Source organism: Lepidochelys olivacea (assembly GCF_965140295.1).
Source record: "Lepidochelys olivacea isolate rLepOli2 genome assembly, chromosome: 22".
In the NCBI taxonomy this organism is placed as follows: domain Eukaryota; kingdom Metazoa; phylum Chordata; order Testudines; family Cheloniidae; genus Lepidochelys; species Lepidochelys olivacea.
The window spans coordinates 19,932,065-19,950,350 of NC_140432.1; the positions used below are offsets into that span (position 1 = coordinate 19,932,065).

General features: G+C 60.0%; 2 protein-coding genes across 3 annotated transcripts; one reads left to right on the plus strand and one right to left on the minus strand.

Annotated features, from left to right (window-relative positions):
* Positions 1–5,945: 5,945 nt before the first annotated feature.
* Positions 5,946–9,790, plus strand: APOC3 (apolipoprotein C3). The gene is made up of 4 exons (XM_084612048.1): positions 5,946–6,040; positions 7,242–7,307; positions 8,150–8,276; positions 9,369–9,790. The coding sequence occupies exons 2-4, from the start codon at positions 7,250–7,252 to the stop codon at positions 9,466–9,468; spliced, it is 285 nt and encodes a 94-aa protein (XP_084468174.1). The 5' UTR covers positions 5,946–6,040; positions 7,242–7,249; the 3' UTR covers positions 9,469–9,790.
* A 2,065-nt stretch (positions 9,791–11,855) lies between these two features.
* Positions 11,856–15,267, minus strand: APOA1 (apolipoprotein A1). Of its 2 annotated transcripts, none has more exons than XM_084611971.1 (4): positions 15,073–15,267; positions 14,463–14,523; positions 13,657–13,810; positions 11,856–12,908 (listed from the first exon to the last, which is right to left on the minus strand). In XM_084611971.1, exons 2-4 carry the CDS (start codon positions 14,503–14,505, stop codon positions 12,302–12,304), a joined length of 804 nt encoding a protein of 267 aa, XP_084468097.1. In that variant the 5' UTR covers positions 14,506–14,523; positions 15,073–15,267; the 3' UTR covers positions 11,856–12,301. The 2 variants fall into 2 exon arrangements, with proteins under 2 accessions (XP_084468097.1, XP_084468096.1); XM_084611970.1 differs by lacking the exon at positions 15,073–15,267 and adding an exon at positions 14,685–14,784.
* Positions 15,268–18,286: the final 3,019 nt, after the last annotated feature.

The following is an 18,286-nucleotide window of genomic DNA, read 5'->3' on the forward strand; positions in this document are numbered from 1 at the left end:
GCTGCCTCAGTTTCCCCTTCTTGTAACATGGGTAAAGTACATTTAATGTCAGTTCCACCCTTGGGTCCTCATTGCCCCCTCCCCAGCCAGCTTCGCTGCCCTCATGGAGCCCAGCTCCCAGGTGCACTGGAGTCCCTGTCCAGACTGAAACCCTGCCAGAGCCACCACACCCAGGCTCCAGACGGCCTAGCAAGGGGCCCAGTTCTTATATATCCGTCCTGGGATTTTGAGACGAAAAGTCTCTGTGTTGAGTCCCCCCCCCAGGGCGTCTGGGCGTCAGCTCGGCTCATCGCTAGGTCATTACAGAGCACAGGGTCCACTGGGCCAGAGCCGCAGCTGATGTGAAGCAGTGCAGTGACTCCGCTGGATCTGCACCGAGCGCCACCCACTGGGGATCCAACCCGTTGTTTGTCATTCCAAGACACCCTCCAAACAGTGGGGGGGAGGGGGGGAGGGACATGCGTGACGACATGTCGTGCAAAAAGAGGTCACTGTGACCAAGCGCCAAAACTCAGTGTGGGTCCTTCTCTCCCCCACCCCATGGGCCATTTCTTCAGGCACTGCCTAGCAGGCCTGGCCGCTCCCCAGGCTGCAGGTGGCCAGGTGATGGGCTGCCACCCCAGCTCACCTGGATCAAGGGTCCCAGCTGAGGAGGGAGAAACCAGTTCCAAGAAGTCAACAGCCCAGGCCTGATTCTCCAGCTGCCCAGCAGGGTGGGTGCTAGCCGTGCACGCCCGGGTCCGATACGGGCAGCTAGGGACGGAGCGTGTGCCCAGCCGGACCCGAGTGCTGAATGCCTGTGTGCCTGGAGCTGCAGACAAGCACGCAGTGTGTGCACGGGGGGAAGGGGCGTGTAATGGTTCTGGGAACACTGGGACCAGTGCGACTTGCTGCATATCCTGTGCGAGGAGGCCACAGGGAGCCTGGAGGAGGGAGCACGCCCAGGATTTCCGTATGAGGCGTTGGCGCTGGACAGGCCTTGGCAGACGCAGGCCCAGCCCCACTCAAACCCCACAGCATGCTCAGGGCCAGTGTGTGAGGAGGCTGGGGGCAGGGTGCGGATCAGGGGCACAACAAGGTCTCAGGAGCCCAGTACGAAAAGAAACTGATTTTGGAAGTCCTCCCGCCCCCTGGCCCCAGCTCGCATGGTGTCCAGCCTGGCAGGGGCCGAGGGGCACATGTCAGAGGAAGCCGTCAGCACCCAGTAAAGAATAATGGCCCAGTAGGATCCCCCAGGAGGTGGAAATGTTTCCCTGCTGCACAAGGCCAGGGAGCCCGAGGAATCGTTAGCATAGCATGCAGGTGCTGCTTGTCTAGCATTTCCTTTAGCTTTGCCTCAGCCAGGGCCTGGCCACGTGCTGAGTGTCCCCAGCTCTCACTGACCTACCCAGGAGGGGCCGTGCTCAGCACACTGCAGGATGAGGCCCAAGACACTTTGCTCCAGGCAGCAGGCACAGTGCCCTGCTCGCCACGGGCCAGTGATGGGTGCAGAGCAAATCTAGCCTGGCCCAAACCTCCAGCTGTGTTCCAGGGCAGGGCAGGTTTGTTTATGGGCAAAGTGGCTATTTGGTTTTCCTGCCCAGAGCAGGGTCAGTCTCCCGTGGCCATGCCCCACTGCTCTGCTGGCTTCGGGAAGGGCTGGATTGAGCAACATGGTCTGTGGGTGTTTGCTAACCAGACGCTGGTGTCAAAGTCCTGGCTTCCAGCGTGGTACTGCCAAGGCTGGGCGGGAGGCAAAGTCTGAGTGCACATTGGATGCACCAAGGCTCAGCTCTGCTCCACTCCCGCCTCTCAGACGGTTCCTTAATGAGGGCAGGGGGCCTAGGTGTGTGCGGTGTGACGGAACCAGAGCAAGCCAGAGCAGAGGTGCACACGGCTACCACCTGGCCCTGCTCACGCACCTCAGTCCTGATTTACAGAAAGCACTGTCTGTCCGTCCCACGTTTCCCAGACAGCTCTGCCGATGCACCTCACCCCTCACCCACAGCACCCCCGTCTCCAGCCCTGCCCTGTGCCCAGCTCTGCCGACGCACCTCACCCCTCACCCACAGCACCCCCGTCTCCAGCCCTGCCCTGTGCCCAGCTCTGCCAACACACCTCACCCCTCACCCACAGCACCCCCGTCTCCAGCCCTTCCCCTGCACTCTGGATCTGCTGATGCACGTCAAGTCTTGACCTGCCGCGGCACCAGTCTCCCACCCTCTTCTTGACAATTATGCACCATGGTATGAAATCAAAGTTTGCTTTTGTGATGTGTCCAAATCTGCACCAGGGAACAGACTGAGCTTCGGGAAGTTCATTCTCCTTGTGCGCTAAGGCACGGTGCAGCCAGCTGCCAGAGGCTCATGTTTACCCCTGGAATTGCCCCTCTCTGGAAACAAACTGGACCCAGAAAAAGGAAAAGCTAAAAATATATCTGCCTGGAGAAACCGTCAGTGGGCCAGGGAAAGAGCGGCACCATCCCACCTGCAGTTCCACGAGCTCAGCCCGCGGAGAGTGGCGAGCCCCTGGGACAGCATCTCCAGCCCAGCACGCCCCACAGCGCCCTGCCAGCCCAGAGCATCCTCATCGCTCCACGCAGCCAGACACACCTGCTGCTCTGCAGCTCGGTCTCAGCCCAGCCCCAGCCCCTGGGACAGCATCTCCAGCCCAGCACGCCCCACAGCGCCCTGCACCCTGCCAGCCCAGAGCATCCTCATCGCTCCACGCAGCCAGACACACCTGCTGCTCTGCAGCTCGGTCCCAGCCCAGCCCCAGCCCCTGGGACAGCATCTCCAGCCCAGCACGCCCCACAGCGCCCTGCCAGCCCAGAGCATCCTCATCGCTCCACGCAGCCAGACACACCTGCTGCTCTGCAGCTCGGTCCCAGCCCAGCCCCAGCCCCTGGGACAGCATCTCCAGCCCAGCACGCCCCACAGCGCCCTGCCAGCCCAGAGCATTCTCATCGCTCCACGCAGCCAGACACACCTGCTGCTCTGCAGCTCGGTCCCAGCCCAGCCCCAGCCCCTGGGACAGCATCTCCAGCCCAGCACGCCCCACAGCACCCTGCACCCTGCCAGCCCAGAGCATCCTCATCGCTCCACGCAGCCAGACACACCTGCTGCTCTGCAGCTCGGTCCCAGCCCAGCCCCAGCCCCTGGGACAGCATCTCCAGCCCAGCACGCCCCACAGCGCCCTGCCAGCCCAGAGCATCCTCATCGCTCCACGCAGCCAGACACACCTGCTGCTCTGCAGCTCGGTCTCAGCCCAGCCCCAGCCCCTGGGAATCCTGGCCGGCATTGGGGCACCCAGTGCAGCCCTAGAGAGCGGCAATTGCACACAACGCTCCCGTAGGGCCCCTCCCAGGGCAGCACGGAGGTTGTGCCGAGTCTTTCCTCTCTTGCTCATTGCAAGGCTGAGGGCCTGTCCCAACCCCCCCACTGGGAAGGTGAGTCCAGGCTGGACATGCATGTCTGTGACGTGGCTGCTGGCCACAGCCCTTCTGCCCTCTCTGAGCGGGCGAGCCCCCTCCTGATAGTAAGGTGGATACAACCACCAGTAACCAGGCTCAGAAGCAGGATCCCAACCAGGCATGGCTAACAGGGTCCCCTCACCCAGCACAGAGTCCCCGTTGGGCTGGGAGACAGCCAGTGCCCTGGCTAAGCATTCCTCCTGCTGCCACCGCCCTGGGCACCTGGCAAAACGAGCTTCTGCAAACAGACAGCCCCCCCCCCCCCGGCCTCAGAGCCGAGACTGGGGGCAAATGTGCCTTTAGCCCTCTGGGAGCTTCCCCAGTTGTGGGGCCAGTTAGATAGTGTACAGTGCAAGACTAGCCCCGTTCCCCTGGCCACACATGGCTGCAGCCATGGGTCTCCTTCGTGACCAGCACGCATGGGGGGCCTGTGGGCTGGGGGGAGAGCTATTTCCCACCCCCTGGATGGCACTCGCTGTCCTGCTGTTGCCTGCTTGAGTTGCTGAGTTTCCCCTCCCTCACCCTGTGCTGTAGAGCACCCTGCCTTGTAGGAGACTTGGCTCAGGGCTGCGGGATGAGAGTAGCTGCTCAGCGCTGAGACAGGGCTTGGAATGGGCTCCCCCACTCTCCCCCACCTGACATCATAGCCCTCTCTTTGTGACATCACAGCTGTTTCCATGGCGGCCGCTTATGATGTCACAGGGTGTGATTAGGCCCTGAAAAGCAGGCAATGGAGCCTGAGCGTAAGACAAGCGACCAAAGTGCCGAGGGAGACCTGGAGAGCGCCAGATGGGCACAGCTGCAGGCATCAGCACAAGGCCCCTCCCCCCCAAAGTTTTGCCTAGTTCACGTTTAAATGTCTCCCCACAGCTCGTCCCCCAGCCGGTTGCAACCCAGAGCTTCCCCAGAGATGCACCCCGCTGACCTCCCTGGCTCAGGCTGAAGCTCCCCTGTGATGTGTTATCACCGGTTCACAGTACAAGGTGACTGGGGTGACGGGCTTGCGGCAGGGCTCAGGAGGGATGACACCACCAGAGTCCAAAGAGCCCCGGCTGCTCTCCTGGCTGTAGAAGGCCCGTGTGCACGACACCAGGTAGCTGTGAACCAGGAGACCTCGGGGAGGAAGGTGCCAGCAGCAGCAGGATGTCCCGGCTCATGCTGAGAGCAAAGCAAATGCAAACCTGCACTGAGGAGTGGGAGGCTGGCAGGGCTGGTCAGTGCAAGTGGCTCATACCATCCCTCCCCTACCAAACCCAGCAAGCCTGGAGACACAGAAAGGATGAGCTGCTTGTTACAGTGCTGGTGGGGAACCCAGGTGTCCTGGTTCAATGCCCAGAGCTACCAGTTATTCCCCCTGTGGGCAAGTCTCTCTGCTCCCCACTTGTGAAAAGGGGGAACTTCCTGGGCCAGCCTATCTGCTTAACCTGCCAGCTCCTGGGGCAGGGACTGTGTCTGCGCAGGACTGGGACATCTGTTTGCTGCTGTAATATGCCTCAGGGGCCTCCCCTCCACACCGCGACCCATCTCAGCTCTGCTGGAGCCTGGGCTCCTTTCCGCTGGGCATGCTCCAGCAGCGAGGCCCTGCCTGGAAGCTCGCAGGGCTGTATGGTGGTTATGGGGGTCAGTGTGGCTGGGGCATGACTGGCCTGGAGCCCTGGGGGCTGTCACCTGGGCCAGAGCCAGAGGGTCATCCGAACAGAGTCACCCTGCTCCTCCTCTCCCGCCCTGGGAGGAAGCAGGTTGGACCTGGGTCTCCACTCTCCATGGGGGAGTAGCTGGCCCAGGCCCAGAAAACTGGTCAGTAACCAAGCAATCCAGCTTCCCACGTGGGCCCTGCTGCCCTCTCCCCGCTGCTGAGGTGCTGGTGCCGCCTCCCTCCCGCCAGCCAGGACAATGGGGGAGCAGCCCAGGCCTCCCACAGCTCTTGGTGCCTTCAGGAGCCGCTCTGCTGAGCACAGGGCCAGCGTGCCACCCGGCAGGGCAGTCCTGCCCCAGGCCCTCGGGGCAGCTAGCCCAGACGCTGCCTGCCCCCAGAGCCAGGGCAGACGGTGGCTGGCCCCAGTGCCCTGCCCGCCGATGCAAGCTGGACGCAGGCCACTGGAGGTCACTCTTGTGCCACATAGTGATTTGCAGCCTCCCCTGGGCCCGGCTGGTCAGGGAGCTGAGGACAGGCTGGGGAGTGGAGCATCTCTGTTGGCAGCACTCACCTGGGACCCACCCCCAGGAGGGGAGAGCCAGATAAGGCAGCAGCTGCAGGGAGTTAGGCTCTCTGCAAAGCAGGGATAGGAGCCCTGTCACTGCTCTGCACTGATCACCACAGGGCCTCGCACTGCAGTGTGGGTGTGGGTGTGTGTACAGCCTTGGCCCTGGTTCGCTGAGGGATTTCTCAACTCCCTGAGGCAGCCTGACCCTGAGTATGCCTGGCAGCAAGCAAGTGAGCCATAAATGCAACCCCCCTCTTTGGTCTGGCCAAGCCACCCCACTGACCTTTGCCCAAACGTCCCTTGGAGGCCGCTTCCTGGGGCGGGTATAAAAGCGTGAAGCCGGGGCACTAGCTGGTTAGCAAAGCCCAGGAAGCAACGCAGCCAGGTAAGCCTGGAGTTTGACACGGTAGATTCTGGGGCCGGGGGGCCATGGCTGGGGCTTGCGCCCACCTGGAGGTGAGTCAGCTGCATTTCAAGCCGCAGAGCATCACTGCAAAGGAAAAGCAGGCCCAGCTGCAACGGGGGAGGAGATAACAGGGAAAAGCCAGTCCTGCCCTCGGTGAACCAGCCTCCAGAGTCCTAGTCGGATGCTCTGGCAATGCCACTGGGCAGCAGCTGCTGCCTCGCGCTAAGCTCTGTGCACACCCACGTGCAGCGGGTGCAGGCGGCTGCCTGGTCTGCCCTGGGCAGGGGCACTCTCCACCCCCGGGAGGTGTGTGCAGCTTAATGGCACGACCCCCCCCCCGCAGACAGGACATCAAACCTTCCTGCGTGTGTTCTGAGCCAGCTGCGAAGCGCTGCTCCGGGGCCTGCGTGCCCGGCCAGGCTGAGGCTGGCAGCAGGGCAGGGGCGGTGGGAACAGCCCACGTCACCGGCTCCGAGCAGCGATGCTGGGGCGAGCAGGATGGGACCCAGTCTGCCTGAAGGGACTGTATGTTCTGCCTGCTGTGGCTGGAGAGGGCCTGGCCTGGCTGGGGCCGTCAGCCCCCTCTGCCGGGGAAGCTGCCAGCCTTTCTCCCTGGCTCACACACGCTGCAGCCTGTGGACTCAGAGATCAGGGCACTGGCGGGAGCTGCTGCAGGCAGAGACCCCAGGCTGTGGGCTAGTCCCAGCCCAGCTTAGCAGGGCCAGCGTTCCCCCCAGCTTGGTGGTGCTGGGCTGGGGCCTGCGTGGGGGGACAGAGGGGGTGCCTGTCTATTCTGAGCCACCTTGAGCCCTGTTGGCCGCTTTGCCCCCAGCTCAACTCGCGGCAGCCGCTCGCTTCCTGGCTCTCCGCGTGCCAGGCTGGAGTGGGCTGGGGCGTGAGCACCGGCCCTGACACTGTACAGCCCCGGGTGTGCAGCCGCTGGCTCCCGGGGTAGGCTGCGCCCATGTGTCCAGAGGGGCACAGCAAGAGGCCTGGGGGCGGGCACGTGCCCTGAAGCCAGGGGGGCTCGCTGCACCATACCCAGCAGGGAGCTGGCTGGCTTTGCATCCCGGGGGCGTTGGGGCAGCAGGCATGGGAGGGAGGTGCCATTACGCCGGGTGGGGGGGCTGTCACTGGGATGGCCCCTGCAGCCCTTCACGCTCTGCTGCTCTCTCCTCAGCCCGCACCATGAAGGCCCAGCTCCTCCTCATGCTCCTGGGCCTGGCACTGCTCGCTGCTGTGGCACGTAAGAGCCGCCCCCCATCTAGGGGCGAGGGGAAGGGGGGGAGGAAGGAATCGGGTATAAGCAAGAGATGGGAAGAGTGGGGGGAGGGAGCAGGTTGCAGGGTGAGGTGGGGACGAGGGAAGGGGCATCACGCAGCCCATGAGTTGGAGGAAAGCCCCACGGAACTGCTGCTAGTTACAAGGCAGCAGGAGACAGAGAGGGACTCACAGAAACGTGGGGCTGGAAGGGACCTCGAGAGGCCACCTAGCCCATCCCCCTGTGTTGAGGCAGGACCAGAGAACCTAGACCGTCCCTGCCAGGTGTTTGTCTGACCTGTTCTTAAAAACCTCCAGTGACGGGGATTCCACAACCTGCCTTGGGAGCCTGGTCCAGAGCTTAACTAGCCTTAGAGTTAGACATTTTTACCTATTATCTCACCTAAATCTCCCCTGGCTACAGATTAAGCCCATTTCTCCTTGTCCTGCCTTCAGTGGACATGGAGAACAACTGATCCCCGCCCTCTTTATAACAGCCCTTAACATATTTGAGGACTGAAATCAGGTCCCTCCTCGTCTTCTTTGCTCAAGACTAAACAACCTGGTTTTTAACCTGGCCTCGTAGGCCAGGTTTTCTAAATCTTTGGTCATTTTTGTTGCTCTTCTCTGCACTCTCTCCAGTTTGTCCACATCTCTCCTACAGTGGGGCAGCCAGAACTGGACACAGGGCTCCAGCTGAGCTCTCCCCAGTGCCAAGTTGAGCAGGACAATTATCGCCCTTGGTTTACATAACGACACTCCTGTTAATACCCCCCCGAACCTCCCCCCCGCCCCTCCCGACACCCATGGCTTGGTCTTTGCTTGCAGAGGCGGAGGCCCCCACGGAGGAGGAAACTGTCTTGAAGAAGGTGCAAGATTACGTCCAGCACATGACTCAGACGGCCAAGGACACCTTAAGCAAGGTCCAGGAATCCGAGTTGGCTCAGCAGGCCAGGTGCGCCCCCCCATCCCTTCTGGCCCAGGGGTCTCCCCCACCTCTCTCCACAAGCCCTTCCCCTTCCCATGCCTGCCCAGGCACAGCCAGCATACGGAGAACCCTGGCGACCAGGCCAGGGGCAGATACAGGGCTGGGCAGTGCCCAGCAGCCCCTGGAGCTGCAGAGGTCTGCCCCAGTGCAGCAGCGAGCAGGAGGCCCCTGCTCCTCAGTGTGGAACACGCTGGGGTACAACCCTGGGCCCAGGAAGCCAGTGACAAAGCTCTTGGGACCTTGAGTGTCCCACAGTTCCAGGTGAGGGCCATGGGCGCCGCAGGGTCAGCACCCAAGTCACACCTGTGCTGGCTGAGGCCCCCTAGAAGCTGGTCTGCTCACAGTGCCTCTCCCACGAGGCAAACACCTGGCCGGCTCTTGTACCCAACTGCCTGTGCCAGGAGCTGGGGGAGGGAGCTGTCACATCGAGGCAATGGGGTGCAGCAAACCCCAAGCACTCTGACTGCAATATGCAAAATTGTAAAAAACAGAATATGCAAACTGGTTAATCCAGGGGCATAGGCACGAGACAGAGCAGGTCTCAGGCTCAGGCCAGTCCCTCTGAGGACACAAAATACCCCATGAGTCTGTCTTCTAATTGGCAGCTCAGTGAAGGGCAAGGACTGAATGGGCCATGGACAGATGGTCCCTCTGTGACCCCAGGACAGGATGGGGGAAGCTGGCATTGCCATTACCCCTGCTACACTTGTTCTGTGGCTTAAGTGCACCAGTCCCATCAGTCCAGCATGTTCCCCAGCCCACAGGGGGATGCCTTGGGAACAGCGGGTTTCTCAGCATTTCAGGCGAGGCAGCAGGATTATAAAAGCCATGCCCTGACCCTGCGCTGCTTATTAAAGCAGCAGTTTATAGCACCAGCACAGACCCACAATGCCCAGTAAACTGTCCTTCCCTCTCTGCCCCCCCCCGCGGGTGTAACTCCCAGCTTGATTGCACTGAGTCATATTATTAAAGTGGCTATCTTCAACCTTTGCATATAGGCCCCCCTTTAATATAACCTCTTCCTCTGCCCCCCCCTCCCCGGTGTGTTTAACCCTTCAGGGACTGGGTCAGTATGCGTGCTGAGGACGTACACGAGTTTTGGGGTATGCTAAAGGACAAGTTCGCTGCGCTCTGGGAGCAGCAGTCGCCTGGGCAGTGAGCCCCACATCAGCAGCTCTGGTCGGGTTCTCAGCTGAGTGAGGGCAGGTGCACGATGCGCAATGCAAATTGTAACCAGAGCGACTCCCTGCTCTGGGCAGAGAGCCCAGCATCCGTCCACCTAAGCGCTTTCCCAGCTGCCTGTCTGTTCAGTGACTCAATCTCCACTCAGCGTGGCGTGGTCATATTCTACTTCCACTGGGGCACAGGAGTTTTGGTTCCAGCTAGTGTGTTGGTTTGGAGGGGCTGGGCTTTTCCCCCCTTATAAAACATCCTAACTCAAAGTTTGTCATGTGTCTTGCAATAAAATGAAGTAAACTTGAGATGCATGTGGTGGCCTTTACTGGAGTGTTGCAGAGAGAGCGTGTGTGTGCACAGCATGCATGCAGTAAACTGGCTGCCGGGAGCAAGCAGCACAGCCTTTGAGAAGTTGGATGCATTCTCCGTGCAATACCCATCGTCGGGTAGAGGCAGTGCTTGATGTGGGCAGGGCTGAGGCCCGGCACCTCTGGGCTTTGCTGCATCAGTTATGAATAAAAAAATTGCTTGAACACCAGGACCCCTTTCATTACAACTTCAGCACTGGGTCAGGGAGAAAGACTCATCGGAACCAACTAGGATTCGGGAACAATTGCCCAGAATGGGATTTACTGGCCAATGAGCCGCCACCCCCCAGGCTGGGACTCAGGTGAGTGCTCTGGCTCCCAGTCCAGCCCTGACTTCAATCCTCCAGCTGGGCGCACGCAGACGCCCATGCTTGGCACATCCCAACTCGCTGCATGGCAATGAACGAAGTCAGCATTAGGCCTTCCAGGCATGCCCCCCTCCACCCTTTGTGGCACCTGCTTCCCTGGTACCTAGGAACCGCAGCTGCGTTTCTAGCGAAAGGACGACGGGGGATTGGCTGCTCGTTACCTAGTGGAAACCTGGCCCCATGGGAAGATGCTGCTTTAACAATGGCAGCCTAGAATATGCTTTGAGGTAGAGAACAAAGCCACTGCTGTGGTTGGGGGCTCCTCACCCGAGACACAGGAAAGGGGGCTGGATTTTCAGAAATTGCTCAGGATCAGGCCCCTTCAAGGTGTCTGCAAATCTTGGGTCAGACCGCAGGGTGGCCGTTCTCCCGGCTAGCGTCAAGATGTGGGTTTGTCTAAACCTTCAGCAAGCGTAGGCGGGTGGGCGGTTATTGTACGCAGAACCCAGAGCTGTGCAATGCAGCCAACCCCCTCCCCTTGCAGACACACGAAGCAGACCCCCACAATGGACTTGCGGCCTGGCTCTGGCACCAACAGGTTGAAAGCAGACGGAAACAAGGCCAACAGGGGGCATAAAGGCTCAGGCTACAGCCAGCACTGCAGGGCTGCCAGATGCTCTCTCAACAGCAGCGAGGAGAGCAGCGCACAGAGCCCTTCCGCTTTGCTACAGCGGGGGCAGCGGGCAGCAGGGCCTGGCCTGATGCCCCATCTTGGTGCGATGCTGGGATGTGTGTGTTGGGGGGGGGGGGGTGAGGGCGCACACCCACATACGCACACTAACCACCAAGATGGCTACAGGAGCACAAACACCTGAGTTTGCAGGACCCAGCTCACACCAAGCTAACCGTCCCGCCTGGCTCAGCTCTGGTGAGGCCTCAGCTGGACGAATCAACCCTTTGTGCCTGACCCGCTCTGTTCCCAGCCAGCTCTGCTAACAGCCCTCAGCCCTGACCTGCTACGACAGCTCTGGACAACCCCTGTGACCAGCCAGGACCAGAGCCTGCCCCCGAGCTGCCAGCCCTGGCCGGCTGATGCTCCCCTCGGCAGCAGGTTTATAACAGCCCGGCTGAGGGCATCCCCTGCACAAGGGACAGGGCTGAGCCGGAGGGGCTCACTCCCCTGGGGAGCTACAATGGCCTCGCACGCCATGTCTGCTGCCCAGCTCACCCCAGCCCCACAGCCACGTCTCCCCCTGGGGCTCCCAGAAGGCTCCGATTGGGCTGGGCTTTGCGCACAGACTCCTCAGCGGCTGGGTCCTGCGGGAAGGTGATTCCGATCAACGCCTCTTGGAAAGAGCCACCCTGGGGCAACCCCCCCCCCCCCCGGCTCAGCTCAGGGTGCTCTGCAAGCCTACACTAGGATTGCAGGAAAGTGAGCACCTGGGAGGGCTCCCCACAGGGTCCCCTCACCCCCTCTCCCCTGCAGACCATTCCTCTTCCTGCCCTCCACCATCCCTCCTGGTCTGCACAGCCCTTCCCTTCAGTAACCTGCAGCCCATGGACCCCCATGAGTCCCCCTGGAGCTCCTATGTCTTCTCCGCCCCACAGGGCCCTCAGCCTCCCATTTGGTGCTCCCTGCCCCCCACAGTGCACTCTTGCCCCCCGGGAAATCCCCTGCAAACACAAGCTCCCAGTAACTTAAATCACTTTTATTTGACAAAACAAAGAAACAAGAATGAAGAATTCTGCGGGGTGGGTGTGTTGGGGGGGAGGTTGGGGCAGGTGAGCGCCCCGAGCCTGGAACAGGGAGGAGAGCTCTGGGAAGGACATTCCCAGTGGACTGGCCTTTGCCCTGTGCTGGTTTCTACCCCAGCTCCCCCCCGCCCCCCAGCAGAGAGACCCTCGTTCGACAGCAATTGTGACTGACAATTACTCAGACAGTAAGTGACTGAGCCCCAAAGGGCCGAGACAGCTTGGCCCAGCGCTGGGGGCGCCCGGGGGGCAGGGGAAGGGGGAGGCGAGCACACCTGGTGCCTTCGCCCAGATGCGTATTAGCAGCAGTGGAATACAGGGCAGTGGCTGATCAGTTGGGGGTCATTGTGGGCTAGGGGAGGGGGTGTCAGTCCCTGGCCCGGTGCCACTAGTTGCCCTTGGCCAAGTTCTTTCGGAGGTTGTCCAGCAGGTTCAGGAAGCGGGTCTTGAGGCTCTCAGCATAGGGGGTCAGGCGCTCCTTGAAATCCTGCACGAGGGGCGTGACCTTCTCTCGGAAGGCAGTGAGGTGCTGGATCACCTTGGCCTGATACTCAGCAGCCTGGGGGATGCCCTTCTCCCGAATCTCCTGCAGCTTCTGGCTCAGCTTCTCGCGCAGCTCATCGCTGTAGGGCGTCAGGTTCTTGCGCAACTCCTCCACATGCCCACGCAGCCGGTCCCGGGCCTCCTCAGCCACGGGGGTCAGCTTCTGCTGCAGGACCTCCACCTTCTGCTTGGTCATCTCCTTCAGCTCCTCACTGATGGGGGTCAGCTTCTGACGATAGACCTCCAGCTCCTCCGTCCACTTCTTGTAGAACTGCTCCAGGAAGGGCTGGATCTTCTGTTTCACTTCCTCCATCTCCTTGGTTAGCTCCTTCCTCAGGGCCTCCGTGTCCTTCACCCACAGCCCCCAGGCCTCCTTGTAGTAGGGAGCCAGGTCCTCTTGCAGTTTTTGTGCCGCCACCGTCAGGGAGTCCAGGTTGTCAGCCAGCTTCAGGCTGCAGGGGAAGACAGCGGGGCCGGGGTTACACACCGCTGCACGGCCTCTCTCCTGGCAAAGCCCAGGGAGGCCCTGGGGATGCAGCCTTGTTCCCAGAAGGGATGGGACGGTACAGCCAGCAGATGGGCTCTGCTCCCAGCCACTGCCTTGTCATGGGCCTAACACTGGGAGCTGGGAACTCCTGCATTCTAATCCCAGCTCTAACACTGACTCCCTCTGGCCAATCACCTCACCCCGCAGTTCCAGAAGGGTTCACACATTTTGGGTGCCCAGCTTGAGATGCCTGGGGCCTCAGAGTGGCTGACACCTCAGGTCTGGGTCAAGTCAATGGTAGATTTAACCTCTTCCATGCCTCAGTTTCCCCAGACAACCTGGGGACGACAAGGCTCACTCAGTTCTCTGGTGGTGGAAGGAGGGAGAGTGCTAGATCCACCACAAAGGTGGGGGGGGGGGTCACAGCTGCCAGCTGCTGTGCAGTGCAGGCCACTGGGCACCCCACAGCGCCAGCAGGGACAAAGTCCCCCCTTAGCTCCAGGGGCAGGATCTGTGATCACCCTTAGCTGCTGAGTCCTAGGGCCTGACACACAGTTGAGAAGTTCCCATTGCAACCAGCAGAGGGCAGTGGCAGCACGTGGGAGACGGCTTCAGGGCCAGGGGCATCACAGCCTGCAAGTGTGTGGCACAAGGCTATAGGGCCTGGCGCTGACCTCCTAACAGCCTACTCCTCCCCAGAGTCAGCTACTTACTCAAGCTGTTTGCCAACTGCAGAGGTCTCAAACTGGGCAATGGCTTCCTTGCCACTAGCCTTGACTGTCTCCAGGTAGACCTGGACCATGTCCTTGAAGCGATCCAGGGGTGTCTGGGGGTCCTCATGCTGCCAGAAGTGGCGGGCCTGAGTCCCTGCAAGGAAAGCACAAGAGGGCTCAGGACCAGCTCCCCAAATCCCACCCCGGAGACACTCACCACGCGGCACCTCCTGCCCAGATCAGTCCCTGGGCTGGAGCTGGAAGCTGCTTGTGTTACCAACTGCAGGCTTGGCAGACGGTGCCCCCCCGGGCAGGAAGGGTTTCCTGGGGGAGCCTGGCTGGTTTTACATGTCTCTGGTTTGGGGAGGTTACAGGCTGGGTCCTTCAACTGGGGCAGTGGACTTACCTGGCCCAGACCAGATTATAGCTCCGGAGCTCCTGGTTCCCAAACCTCAGCTCGCTGGCCCACCCTGCCCCTCTCTCCGACCCCTGAACATCCCCACGCTCTCCCACTGCTGCACACAGCCTCGTCTCTGCTCCCTGGCCTAGACAGGAGCCCGGAGGCTCTGGGTGCTGTTTTACTGCACCCTCGTCTCCAAACCGCTTTTAGAGTCACTCTAAGCTGGACGCCTTCTGCAGAGGCTGCTGGGCCTGGCCCCTTGCACAGCAAGGCACGCGGGCCTGCCCAGGGCTCTGACTTCTGGGGCACCACATGCCCTGGGCTGAACACAGCTCCTCCGCCCTCCCTGCTCAGGGGTGTCTGGATTCACCCCGCCTTCGAGTTTTGTGCTGGTTTTTGGCCCTACCTGTGAGGAACACCAGGGCGAGGATCACAACGCCTGCTCTCATCTTCGGCTGTCTCTCAACCTGGGGAAGGCAAAAGAGTTTGGGGCTCAAGTGAACAAACAGAAACTGCTTAACAGAGCGAGGAGCTGCCAGTTGATGATTAATCGCTGGAGGACGGTGACAATCTGGGACAAGCCTTGTTCCTTCTGTCACTATCCCTCAGGGGAGAGCCACTTACCCACCTGGCATTGCCCCATTCTGCCCCTGCCCATTCAAGGCAGCTCAGGGCTTTGCATCAGCCTGACTGGCGAGACCATGTAACAGAAGCCATTAGGTGCCTTTACAGCAGGGCGAGCAAGCGCCCAGACAGAGGCAATGGGTCAAGGGTTCATGATCTTTCTGCTTCCCAGTTGTGCTGCTGCTGATTTAATTCTCCCAGGGTGGGGTGAGGCTATCCCCTCCCCTCCATCACCTCTCACAGCAGTTACGCTCAAGGGCAGGTTTAACCTCCCAGGACAGAGGGAGGCCGCACAGAGCAGGGCCAATGCTCCAAGACAGGGCAGGACTCCCCAGCTCTCCCCAGGAACAATTCCCAGCAAATCACACCCCTAGAAGGATTGAGGCACTTACCAGTTTCACTGCCTCCTGCTGCTGCTGCTGCTCCTCCTCTTGAGTATGGCTTGTGTGTCCCCAGTGCTGTTATTTATACCGGAGAGGGGATTTATCCTGGAGATAAGCTCGTGAAAGCACTCCCAAGTTCTGATTATGTGGCGCTTAGAGTTCAAGGATCGAACACATCCCCGCTGTGGACGGGCGCGATCAAGGAGCAACTGCCTGGGAGGAGAGGCCAGAATAAACAGGCTCCTGCAGTGGGAGCCTCCAGACCAGCAAGGCTGTTTGTTTACTTCGGCTGACCCAGATTTTCCACCAGCCACATTGGGACCCCTCCCTACCCCTGGCCCTTCAGAAGCCCCTGAGATTCGATGGGAGCCAGTGAGCAAGATTTGCATCCTCAGGGATTCAGCCTTGTTTTCCCAGGACACCTCACGCCTGTGTGTTTTTCTTTTGAAACAATTAAATTTGCACTAGCCACCATGTGCCCCCCCCATCCCAGCTCTAAAGTAACCACCTGCAGGTTGCCCCGGGTGCCTAGCGCAAATGGGAACCTGCCAGGCAGACAGCGCTCAGCCCTGTGGTGCTGTGTGCAATGGGGGGTGTAGGACCACTGGAATGGAGATGGGGCTCGAAGTCTGGAATACCAAATGCTCTAACCTCCCACTACCCTGCCACGGCCTCTGACAAACTCTCTCAATTCCCAGCCTTGGCAAGAGAATGGCTCAGCCCCGAGGATGACCTCCAGAGCAGAGACCATCCTAAGCCAAGCCACCTACCTAAGCAATAACCTGAAGAACATCGGGCTCACCCGAGAGCGCTTCCCCTTTGGCCTGTATGGGGCCAGGGGACAAGAGGGCATCAGGCCAGGGAATCAACTCCGTTTTTGGGCCATTTAAACGGACAGGATTCCTCACAGCTGTAGCAGGAGGCAGCCCTACCTGTGGAGTGCCCCTTGGACAGCAGGACCCAGACTTCAACGGGCTGCAGGACGTGTAGTGTGGAGGTGGGGCAGCGAGGGGCTGTGTCAGCCCTGGGCAGCAACCTGGCAATTGGTGCAATTTGTCCGATTTGCTCTTCACAGACATGGGCATGAGCTGCTGGGATAATCCAGCAGCAGAGACAAAGAGCCAGAGAATTCACCCAAACTGCAACCAGGGGATGTGAACATGGGGCCAGCAAGTGCTCCTGCTGAAAGACACCAGCATGCTCTGGACTTACTGCACCAGTTGCTTCACCATCACACATGGCTGGTCCAGCTAGCTCCGGCTGCTCTGGTCTGGCTCAGAGAGAAACGGCATTGGGACAGGGCGGAGCTGGGGCACTCAGGGCAGGAGCTGCCCCAGACAGATAATTAACAGGCACCTGCTGGTCTCCAGCCACACCGGTGCTGGGGATGCTCTGGGACAAGTCAGTCCCTTTCCCCTGGCCCAGTCAGACTTCCCTGGTGGAGTTTTGGACACACTGTTTTCAGTCCTAAGGCCTTTCTTTATTCCTACCCTGTAGACCTCATTCCCCCTCCAGCTGTGAGCACCCATCCAGCAGTCCAGGCAGGCTCCGGCAGATCGCTCTTGGCAAGGCCCGGCTGGGGCAGGAAGGGATTTTGGTGATTCACCAAGTGACTTCCTTCCACCAGCACAGGGACACGGTGGAACAGGGGGGCCGTCCTGTCAGGAGAGGACACCAAGGAGTTGTTACAGCCCACAGGAATAGACCCCAGTGTCCTGGCAACAACTCCACAGTGGGCCATTACATCCCAAATCACTGAACTCCCCCTGCAGTTTCTGCTGTATATGTAATTCCCTTCTCCTTCCATGAGGGGGTCCTATTGCTGGTACCAAGCAGGTGCCTTGCTCCACTCCCCAGGTGGTTCCTTTTCAGTTCTGGATTAAATCTCTCTGCCCAGGGCACTGGACTCACTGAGATGCCATTTAACTGGCAGCTTGTTCTGTTTCTTCACACACTGGCTTGGAAGTGAGACTAGGGGGTACAGGAGACAGGTAGGATGGATGGATACCGCCCCCTACCGAAGCTGTGACAGAGTAGAGCGATCACAGGTGAGTTCAAGGGGGGGAGGGGGAAGAGCAACAACAGAGGTATAGTTTGGTCTTGCTGGGATAGGACAAGCAGCCCCCAGGATTGACTTTGTCATGAACAGAAACTGGGGAGAGAAAGCACGTGATAATGGAGGGAGCGCGGAGGAAAAAGCAGCAGTGACCCCCATCACAAGCTTAAAGGTCTGGTGTCACCGAGTCCCTGGGCGATGCTCTAGAACTGCTCCCCATGAAGCCAGTCAGGACTCTGGGGAAGTCTCCTTTCTGTGAGCAGCCTGTCTGCAGGACACACAGCTCACACAGCTTCCACCTTCCTGGGTCTGACCTCAGAGCATTCAGCATCCTCTGCCCATCTGTGCGCTTCCCACAGCGAGTCCGCCCAGGCGGGGCTCCTGGGGAAGCCAGAGGGTCCTGCCCCACAACTCCACAGTCAGACGTGACTTTCAGCCAGCCAGTAAAATAGAAGGATTATTAGACGATAGGAACATGGTCTAAAACAGAGCTTGTAGGTGCAGAGAACAGGACCCCTCAGCTGGGTCCATTTTGGGAGGCAGTGAGCCAGACAACCACGTCTGCCCTTCACTCCATGTCCCCAGCCAGCCCCAAACTGAAACTCCCTCCAGTCCCCCCTCCTCTTGCTTTCCCCTTTCCCAGGCCAGGAGGTCACCTGATTCCTTTGTTCTCCAACCCTTCAGCTCTCACCTTGCAGGGGGGAAGGGCCCAGGGCATCAGTTGCCAGGAAACAGGGTGTCGGCCATTCTCTGTGTCCAGACCCCTGCACACACCTGCCCTCTAGGGCTCTGCAATGATCATACACCCTTACCCCACCACCTAGATACTTAAGAACTGCATAGGGGAAACTGAGGCACCCCCACACCATTCAGAGGAAACATTAAGAACAGTCCCGCTTTGTCACATCTGGTCAATATCAATAAGCCACTAAAAGGGTGAGACCCTGATGGATTTACTGTAGTTCTAACAGGAAAACAGGGACGGGGTCAAGGATCACAGCAGCCTTAACTTGAAGCACACACTTAAGTGCTTTGCAGAGCCCCGGCCTTACACTCTGCATTGCAAACCCTGAATAGGAGTTGCACAGTTCTGCTGTGAGAGTATCTGAATGAAACCTGGCACCTGGACTTTCACCTCTGCTGAGGTCCCCAGAGCAGTAGGGACTC